The sequence below is a fragment of the Piliocolobus tephrosceles genome, chromosome 2, assembly GCF_002776525.5.
Source record: "Piliocolobus tephrosceles isolate RC106 chromosome 2, ASM277652v3, whole genome shotgun sequence".
Classification (NCBI taxonomy): domain Eukaryota; kingdom Metazoa; phylum Chordata; class Mammalia; order Primates; family Cercopithecidae; genus Piliocolobus; species Piliocolobus tephrosceles.
The window spans coordinates 115530774-115541609 of record NC_045435.1 but is presented as its reverse complement, the minus strand read 5'-3'; the positions used below and the strand labels follow the sequence as shown (position 1 = coordinate 115541609).

General features: G+C 37.3%; 1 protein-coding gene and 1 non-coding gene across 4 annotated transcripts in view; one reads left to right on the top strand and one right to left on the bottom strand.

Annotated features, from left to right (window-relative positions):
* The window catches only part of PLD1 (phospholipase D1), a 224071-nt gene that overhangs the window by 88657 nt on the left and 124578 nt on the right, over positions 1-10836 (bottom strand). For all 3 annotated transcript variants that reach the window (XM_023213449.2, XM_023213447.1, XM_023213450.1), the window contains one exon: positions 7517-7598. In XM_023213449.2, coding sequence (XP_023069217.1) covers positions 7517-7598 — 82 coding nt within the window. The remainder of the gene's footprint in view (positions 1-7516; positions 7599-10836) is intronic.
* LOC111543545 lies at positions 754-857 on the top strand. The gene has a single exon (XR_002731910.1). It is a non-coding gene; the product is annotated as a small nucleolar RNA U13 (small nucleolar RNA).

The following is a 10836-nucleotide window of genomic DNA, read 5'->3' as shown; positions in this document are numbered from 1 at the left end:
TCCTTCCTTCCTTCCTTCCTTCCTTCCTTCCTTCCTTCCTTCCTTCCATTCTCTCTCTCTCTCTCTCTCTCTTTCTTTCTTTCTTTCTTTCTGAGTCTCACTCTGTCACCCAGCCTGGAGTACTGGTGCAATCTCGGCTCACCACAACCTCCACTCCCAGGTTCAAGCAATTCTCATGCCTCAGCCTGCTGAGTAGCTGGGATTACAGGCGTGTGCCACCATACCCAGTTAATTTTTGTATTTTTACTAGAAGGGATTTCGCCATGTTGGCCAGGCTGTTCTCAAATTCCTGACCTCAAGTGTTCCACCCGCCTCGGCCTCTCAAAGTGCTGGGATTACAGGCATGAGCCACTGCATGCAGCCTGCACTGTACTTTCTAACTTCTTTTATAAACAAATAAGATAAAATTTTAATAAAAAAGGCAATACAAGGAAGTGCCACATAAGTGTGTATATTGAGACACAAATATTAAAAATAAAAATCTATCTCCCTTCCATTCTTACAACTTGTCACATCAAGAAAGAATCAATAATTGATTAAAGATCCAAACCATTGAAAACTTTAGTATAAAATGGACACTCAAATTAAATTGATCCATCCTTCCTTAGACCTTGGATCTAAAAGAAAATAGACAAGGCCACTGTGGCCTATTTAACTGAGTCAAATTAAATCAAAAGTGCCTCGTAGATGCTAACATGTTATACAAATAATACAATTATTTAATAATATTAATCATTAAAAAGACAATGTCCAATTCTTTTGTAGTTCATGAGTGTGATGATTGTGTGTTCACGCACAAGTGTGAGATGTGCCACACTCAAATCTTCTTAGGACGTCTGTACATTACCCATCTCATCTGAAAAAAACATTTAAACAAAAACCAAAAGATCAGGTCCGATAGGTAATAGTATAGAAAAGCACTGGTATTTTCCATTCTAGTTCTGGTTGGTGACAGGCTTTCAGGCCAGGCTAAACTGCCCCTCACTGGAATGCTCTTCTCCTGCTGCTTGCCCACTCATGGATCCCCCTCCAATGTACAGTTCAGAATGTATTACCTCCAGGAAACTGGCTTATTCACCCCCACCTTGTGGATTCCTTTTTTTACTTTTTAGTCTTGAATTCTCCTTATTTTTGTACAGTTTGCACCATTTCAATTTGCAATGTTTGTACCCAGCAGCTCTGAAAGCATTCTGAAACATTTTGCATACATACTAGATTATGTATCTAAATGACACCTGGCATTTAATATCCTAGAGAATTAAGGTAATAACTTTTCCATAATACTTTCTAGAATATTACAGATGCAGGTGTATCTAATAAACCATGATGAAAAAAATAATTTTGTTACAGTTTAAAGTAATACTCCATGGTGATTAGTCATTGTTTATAAGGGAAATTTGAATAAAAATCTTTACGATATCTTACCGGGTTGAACGTACCTACTTTACAAGAACTAAAAACTTTTGCAATGCTATACAATCTGATATAACATAGGAGTTAATATTTTTAGGTTCTAGATCACAGGATATAAAATCTTAAGAGCAAACCAAACACATAAACATTTCCATAATATTGTTCTGCCAGTACTAAAAAGCATGTTTTGAACCCTAAATTCCTTATAATAATACATCACTTCAAAATACTAACACTCTGTCTTTCATGGTGTTAGTAATATCTTAACGGTATATGTATTTCTGAGGTGCACACTAGATTTACATTCCGGTGTGCGTGAACAAGATTTAAGTACTAGGAGAAGACTCGTTTTTGCTCTAAAAAAAGCAGGATCAAAAAGAATATATATATATCATTCTATTTCTCTGGTTAACAGCTGGCTTTTAGCACTTGCTAGTTACCTATTATAATTATGCAAGTACTATTACAATCAAGAATATAGATACATATTTCAACAAAGAGTGAAAGTGTAGCAAAAGGTGAACAGATTAATTTTAATGGTCTGCCAGAGACTGCTCTGTAATGAACCACTGACGAAGGGCTCTAAAGGAAAATTACAAGATTATTTTATTTTTCTCCTCTCCTGTTCAGGTCTATTTTTGGTATTTGAATATTTTAGAATTCAGCACTGAATAATGGTTACCAAAAAAAGCCTCTCACTAAAAGATATAATACAAAGAGTAAAACCCAAAATTTCAACCTAAATTGTAGAACATTACATCTGACATTTTTCATCATGATCCATTTATTTTAAGCAGATGAAATTCTGTTTCTTAGGCTTAAGACATTATTACTCATGAAGAATAGTAGTTGCAAATTAGGAACTTGGCCTGAATCCTACAGTTTTCCACTTACCTGCATAACTAATGGATTTTTGAAATAATAGAGATATTAGCACTAATGGATTTCTTTCTTTCTTTCTGAGTCTCACTTTCTTTCTTTCTGAGTCTCACTCTGTCACCCAGCCATTTATTAATACCTGACATTTTCTTCTATACTATGTCTTTTCTCATTGAAATAATTCTAAAGGAAATAGGGTAGAGACTTGTCTTTTTAGCTTAAAGACAAATGACTAAAAAGGAAGTAATCAAATATAGAAAGTTCATTTTTATGTGGTTTATAATTATTTACCTACACCTATAGCCACAGTAAACATTTAATTAGGACAAGATTCCTGTGATAATAAAACAATGCATTCTTCTTCTTGTGGTCAAGGCATTGACTGTTATAAACTCTAGCCATAAACGGCAAAGGAGAATGAATCATTCCTTGGGGATGAAGGTATTTTCCAGGTTGTTTTAGTGCAGGCTTATACAAAATGTGAGAAATATTTCTGCAGAATGAAAGCCAAAGGAAAGAAAAACCTGATGATGTTAATTCTGCAATTTAAAAAATATACTTTCAAAACATCCCATACTTTAGTGTCTAGTGCCTTTTAATACCCTTGGGGAAATCATTTTTTGCTTAGAGAAAGGGACAGAAATGATTAATAGGAGAAGTAGAAAAACAGATGGCCTGGAGTTGCCTATGCAATGCAGTGTTTCTTATCTCTGGTGAACTCAGCTGACCCAAAGTTTCCAGAGAATAAATTTCATAAAACATGAATTTTAAAAGGTGAAAGTTCTGTCCTCTTTTCTAATTAGTTTTTTGTCAAGTAGAGCAGACATAACACTATAAACAGTAGAAATTTTTAGGCGCTTTAGATATTCAAAATACATGGGAAGACAATGAAAAGAACATTTTTATAGTGGAAATCAGTCACTTTGTTTCTTAGCCAACTTTTCCTCCGATTGCTCAAGGTAGCATAGTGAAAATATTTTCTAAATACAGCCAAGTCTGTCCACTGCCTGAAGACAGTTTAGCCCACCCCACTCCCTAACCCAGGATGCTCACTAATGTTTTTGTCACTTGCCAAGGACTTCCCCAAGGGGTACAATATATTAAGAAAATGGAAAGTAAAGGGTATAAAGAAATCATTTCCTCACCGTTTAAAAGCAGGCAACATTGGGATATAAGAGCACAAAAGCTCATGTGCCTTTTTTTTAACAACAGGGAAGTTACAGCATGTACATATTTAACTCAGAAACTAACTTTAGAACCCAGCCCGGGTTCACGCCATTCTTCTGCCTCAGCCTCTTGAGTAGCTGGGATTACAGGTGCCCACCACCACACCTGGCTAATATTTTGTATTTTTAGTAGAGACAGGGTCCGACACATCAATTTTGTTTGAAGCACATTCTTGAAGCTGAAGATACCTTCCCTGCAAGCCACTGTAGCCCACCACTTTGATAAGACTCTGTGTAGAGATGTGATAAGAATCTGTGTAGAGATGTGATTATTCCTGTCATTTCTCAGTCCTGGACAACTTTCCCTTTTATTGATCACTGACTGCAACTCTACATTGTGCCTTGTGATCCAGGACAGAAAGAAGACAAATTCTCCCATTAGTCTAAGTTTCATAGGAAATATCACAAGTTTCTAAGGTTGAGATACACAAAACTGCATGTGGGGATTTGGTTGCCATAACTGTGATGCAGCTTATCTCACCTCTTAGTATAGCAAGTGCAGAACTGTGGAAAGCCCTGAGATGCTGATTTCTTTGAGTTGTGAACAGTCTGCCTCTCAAGATTGGCTTTTATTTTAAGTGATGGCATTGCAGATCAGAAGGCCAAAGAAATAGGAAAAGTTCAACTTGGTTATTAACCAGATAAATAAAATATTGTATTTTTTCTTAAGAAATAGCCATTATAAGAGATGTTTGCCAGAGGTTGGCTATGAGGCAGAGACAGTTTCTAAATTCCTCTCAGAAAATCTGCACAATCAGATAGAAGAAAATAAGACATTCATTTTAATAAACCTTGTGGACCTCTGGGACCTGTTAATGCAAAAAACAAACATTATGCTTCAACCTCATACTTTGCAAAGCTAGTGTGTGGCTTTCAGAAACTAAATTATTTATGTGAAGCTGTATTTATGTGCATATAAAATGTCAATTTGGAATGATCTGAGTGGTAAAAAATTTAACACTTAGTAAATATGAGTAAAAAGTAATAATATGGTGGAAGGAGATTAAGGAAGAGCAACTCTGCTAAATGTACCGCCAAGAAATCAATCTTTAATTGTATTACTATTTCTTTAGAAAGTTAAAATATCATTACCCACAATTTAAAAATTACAAGCTCCAAGAAGTGGATGAAATGGAAATGAAGCACTGTTATCAGGCAATAACGTTTATTTGGCCATGGTGTTCACAAGGGACCTCACCAGGGTTCATGGGCCATAAAAGTAAAGAGAAGTCACACTAGAGACAGAAAAGGTAACCAAACAGGTATGCTGAGGGCAATAAACAAGCGCATGCCAGCAAACAAGAGATGGAAGCCAGGCCTGCAGGATCTTCCTCCAGAGCCCTGCCGAGGCATTTAATAGCTTTCTCAAGTTAACTTAGATGTCCTGTAGACACTGTACATTTAAGTGATCTAAACTTTAGCTTTCTGAATCAGAGTTCTTCCCACTTTCTTCCACTATCAGAATCCCCTTCCCAACACATCTTATTTGTTTATTTATTTATTTATTTATTTATTTATTATTTTTGAGACGGAGTCTTGCTCTGTTGCCCAAGCTGGAGTGCAGTGGCGTGATCTCGGCTCACTGCAAGCTCCGCCTCCCAGGTTCACACCATTCTTCTGCCTCAGCCTCCCGAGTAGCTGGGATTACAGGCGCCCACCACCACACCTGGCTAATTTTTTGTATTTTTAGTAGAGACAGGGTCTGATACATCATTTCGATCAGACCACTCCTGCTTCCCCACACTGCCCTGTCCCGCACAGTACTGCCTTCCCTGTCTCCCATAAAGTCAAACCACTAGCTTGGCTCACAAAGCCTCTGCATCCTAGCTGCAACCAGCAGTTCCAGCTTAATCCCCCATCTGGCTATGCTAACACTCAGATGGGATTAACCACCCTGCTGTGCCTGACAAAGTCTTTGGCACTGCTGTTTACATTTACTACACCCAGAAAGTTCTTCTTTCCCTTTTAAAAATGTTTGTCCATCCTAAGTGCCCCACATCTTTCATGTTGTGAGGGGCTCCCCAACTGGACCTTTTCCATTGGGAAAGCCCAATGCTTTCCCTCTTGCCATAAAATCGAGGCATTTTTTTCTGTATGCAACTGACACTTCTGTAGATTTTATAAGCTCCCTCAACTTAAGAACAATAGCTTTTATTTATGTACATCCTCATATCATTAGCCAAATGACCTGCACATAGAAAACATTCAATAAATATATATTGATGGAAACCTAAAACAGTGAAGTGTTGATTACATATTATAAGCAAAAAACTTACTAGTATTAGTACACATTGCTAGGCAAGGCTGGAAAAATGTACTAAAATAGAATCTTGAGGGAAAACGGTAAAGATGCCATTTAATTGAGAGAAACATAGAGAAAGTTACTGCCCATTCAATAGGTAGAAAGTAGTCTGGTAAGGCTAGGACTGAGCTCAAGACATGAGTCCCTCAGCAAGTTCTCCACTGTCAAGGCTCAAATCCAATTCATGGTGGCATTCTTAGTGATTACCATAGAAGCCGGCTCATAGGAGTCAGTAACTGTATGATGAATTATTTAATAAATATGTGAATAATGTTTTCAGAATCAAAATGTCCAATTCTGAAACTGGAATTCTATTGATGAAACAAACTAGACTATCCATCAAAATGATGTTGTTTGGCAGAATGTGTTTCAAATAAATATTATTAATTTCTTTTGCTTTCAATATTAGCAGAGAGGTCTGACTATTTTTGTGGATATCCCCAGAAATACTCAAGTAAATGCATGGGGAAAAGATACAGAGAGAAAAGGGGAAAGTGAATGGGGAAAGAAAAAGTGGAATGTAGAGGATAGGAAAGAAGAAATGAGTGAAGGGTATGAGAAAGAGAAAAATGCTAACCTCAATTATTTAGGCTCTACATGTTCTGCTAGCATGTTTAATGATAGAATAAAAAAAGGTTGGCCAGGAGCAGTGGCTCACACCTGTAATCCCAGCACTTTGGGAAGCCGAGGTGGGCAGATCACCTGAGATCAGGAGTTCAAGATCAGCCTGGCCAACATGGTGAAACCCCGTCTCTACTAAAAATAATAAAATGCAAAAGAAAAAAAGCCAGGTGTGGTGGCGGGCACTTGTCATCCCAGCTACTTGGGAGGCTGAGGCAGAAGAATTGCTTAAAGCCGGGAGGTAGAGGTTGCAGTGAGCCGAGACCACACCATTTCACTCCAGCCTAGGCAACAAAAACAAAACTCCATCTCAAAAAAAAAAAAAGGTTAGGACAGTTTCTGATAATAGCAAAAAGTTAGCACTTCCTAATTTGGACATGCTAAATAATAAATCCAGATCTATTTTTAATTTAAACTGATTTAATTTTGTTGAGGGCCTATTACATTAAAAAATCACTAGAAATACCAATGCAGTCATTAATGAGCCTAGACTGCTTCAGTTATTTATTTTTTACACCTAAAAAGCACACACTCAATGTTCACCCAGACTGTACAGGGTCAACTCCACAGGAAACAGTTCACGTTATTACCACGAACTTTACCAAAACTAGAGCAAAAACACCATCAACTGTGACTATTCCTCCCCCTTTAATATTATTCTACACCATGTTAGCCCCATCTAGCTGAAACCATTCTCCAGATGAGTTTTTCTTTTGCTTAAATGACAAAATAATGAATACAATTAAATGTTATGCTCCATTTAATCATTTATTATTCAATGATGAAATTTTATTATAACTTTTTTGCCTATAAAATTAACTGCCCATAACTGATTCAAAAATAAAAATTAGAGATGCTAACATAATCCATGCTGTGAATTAGTCTAAAATATTTATGCACTCAAAAGCAATAGGAAAAAAATAGAACCAAATGAACTGAAAAACATTAGTTATCCTACTTTTTGTCAAACTCTAAAGTGAAAAGTTATACATGTGAAAGGCTTTGAAAAGCAAAGCATTTCAGAGACAATAGACAGTTAAAAAATTATATCAGCATTTTCTGGGAAAGTACATACTGCTTTTCGTTTAAGAATGCAGTCCAACCTCCAACGATTTCCCTCAACCACCGGGCGTTTCAGGAAGATTTCTGGACTCAGCCTGAAATAATGAAACCAAGATTTCAAGTAACTAAAACAAAATACAAAGTTCTGATTTTGTCATAGGAAGCAAAGGCAATTTCAGCCCAAGTGCCATTATCATCTTCCATTGTGGTAGGTAATCCAAAGCTTTACTATGAGTCTAGGTACAACTTCATATGGGAAAAATAGCCTTTAGCCATACAAAACATCAATCTTAGTTTCTCTCTCTCTCTCTCTGTCTCTCGTACCCACATGCACAGCTATGCACACAGGCAGATACTGTTGGTTGCCCACCCACAATCTCCAACTTCTTCCCTGCTGTCAGAGCCTCTCTCCCACCACAGACTCTGAATATTCTAGATACTTGCTTTCCCAGACTCCTGTGCAGCTAGAGCACAATGCGACACAATCCTGAACAATGAGATATATGAGGAGGTACACAGGGGCTTAATGGGAAGGTTTTTCCTCCCTGAAACACGCGCACACACACACACACTTTCTCTCTCTCCCTGTCCCTCTCTTTCGCTCGCTCTCCCTCTCTGAGAAAGCCTGCCCACACTTCCAGCTTTAGGATGGATGTCGTATGGGAGTATGATGCTTACAGAGGTGCAGCAATATTGAAATTCTGAGGGGAAGACCATAACCCCAGAATCACTAGACCACTCTGCCAACCTCAGAATTACCCAACTTTAGATTAACGTTAAATGTGAAAAATAAATCCTCAGTGTTTAAGCCCTCTTTAGTTGAACATATGTTACCCCAAACTAAAAGCATTCTAATGGATACACAGACACACTGACTTCCTATACACAAAGAAGCAGCGTCTGAGGGAACCTTGGGCTTTCTGGACAGGGGAGAAGGAAGGTCGGCTGATATATGAAATTCTTCCTAGACTCTTCTCCTTCTGTAAGGCATAAGGCGGCTAAGGTAAGCTAAGCTTCACAAGGCAGCTAAGAGTACAATAGAGTCATTTTTCCCCTGGGGCTGGGTTCTAAAGTTAGTTTCTGAGTTAAATAAGTACATGCTGTAACTTCCCTGTTGTTAGAAAAAAGAAGCAGCAGAAAATATTCCTTTCTTCACTGAACTGCTAGACCTGAGGAAGCAGGGGTAGACTATGTCAGGATAAAAGTCTTATGGAATTCTGCACTGGAGTATTGCCCTCCCAGAGAGTCCTCTAAGCAAGTGAAATCAGTGAAATCAACAGTGCTCCAAGGAGGTAAAGAGATTAAAAGAAATCAATGTTATGCTCTAGTTCATTAAGTTAAAGAAAATAAAAACCCAGAGATAAAGGTTCTAAAGGAAACGTTATTGGGTAAAATAAAAAAGTAAACAGACAAATGGAGAGTTTGGACAGTGTAAGTACTTGCATATTTAATTTAGAGTAGGAAACAAACTCAAAAGTAATCTATGTCCAAACAAGCAAACAAACAAAGCACAGCAATTGATCAGAAAAGATCAAAGAAGCATTAAAAAGAAATCTGCTTTAAAATAGTAAAATGCATTGCTGTCCACTGCTAGTTCACCAAAAATGAGAGATATCCAACAACATATACACAATTGCAATTTTTTGATGTATACATTAAATATGGGCTCAAAGAGCTTCAGTTTGGGGGAGACTTTTAATGTTATACTCTGCAATTAAGTCTTTATCATCATTTATTTCATTTAATCCACAAACATGTGTACCCTTGTATGCTGAGCATTCCACTAGATACTTTGAAGAATCTTAAGATAGCTCTCAAGGGCCCTAAATTTTGAGGATAACACATAAAAAGAAAAAAAGATTTTGTTATATCATGCTATAAACAAAGTATAAACCATGGCTGCACAGCAAGAAGAAAGCAGCTATAACTTACCAAGCATTATTACGTAAGGGTCTTTACTCACTTGTAAACAAAGTTATTGTTTAATATTACATTTGTAGGCCGGGCGCGGTGGCTCAAGCCTGTAATCCCAGCACTTTGGGAGTGGATCACAGACGGGTGGATCACGAGGTCAGGAGATCGAGACCATCCTGGCTAACACGGTGAAACCCCGTCTCTACTAAAAAATACAAAAAAAACTAGCCGGGCGAGGTGGCGGGCGCCTGTAATCCCAGCTACTCGGGAGGCTGAGGCAGGAGAATGGCGTGAACCTGGGAGGCGGAGTTTGCAGTGAGCTGAGATCCGGCCACTGCGCTCCAGCCTGGGCAACAGAGCGAGACTCCGTCCCAAAAAAAAAAAAAAAAAAAATTATATTTAATTGAATCTAGGACACCAGTGATTGTAGGATGCATCGTTACTGCATGTACCACTAAGAAAGAAAAAATCATGACAACTGTAACTGTAAGAGCGTAAGATGCTTCCTGATTTCAGAGATGTTAAAACATACCTCTAAGTGTACCACTTAGAAGATTTAATTACTTTAAATGCTTACATGAGAAACACAAAAAATTAAAAATTATTGATCAGACTTTCCATTTTTAAAAGACAGAAAAAGAAGATATTAAACCCAAAGCAAGAAGATGAGGGAATAATAAATATAAGAGCGGAACTTGATGAAACATAAAACTGAAAAAACACAGAGAAAATTCAATGAAACTAGATGTTGACTCTTTGAAATATCAATAAAATTTGTGAATTTCTAGCAATGCTAAAAAACATGACAAAAAAATGATTGAAAGGATGGGCTCACATCTTTAATCCCAGCACTTTGAAAGGCTAAAATGGGAGGATTGCGTAAGCCCAGGAGTTTGAGACCAGCCTGGGAAACAGAGTAAGACCCTGTCTCTATGAAAAAATTTTAAAAATTAGCCAGGCATGGTGGTTTATGTCTGTAGTTCCAGCTACTCGGGGGGCTGAGGCAGAAGGATTGCTTGAACCTAGAAGGTTGAAGCTGCAGTGAGCCATCATCATGTCAATGCACTTCAACCTGGGCAACAGAAGACCCTGTCTCAAAAAAAAAAAAAAAAAAAGAGTGAAAGATAGGGAATCACTATAGGGCCTAGAAGCATTAAATTATATTAAATGAATAATAACTATTAAAAATAACTGTATGCCAATATTTGTGGTAATTTAAATAAAATAAACATATTCCTTGAATAAAATATTTTCATAATGAAAATAAAAAGAAATTGATACTGACTTCATAGCTACTGAAAAACTGAATCTGTAATTAAAACTTTCCCAAAGGGAAAACTACAGACTCTGCCAACTTTACAGAATTTATTAAATATTTGAATTTTATCAAATATTTAAGAAAGAAATGATGTTAGTACT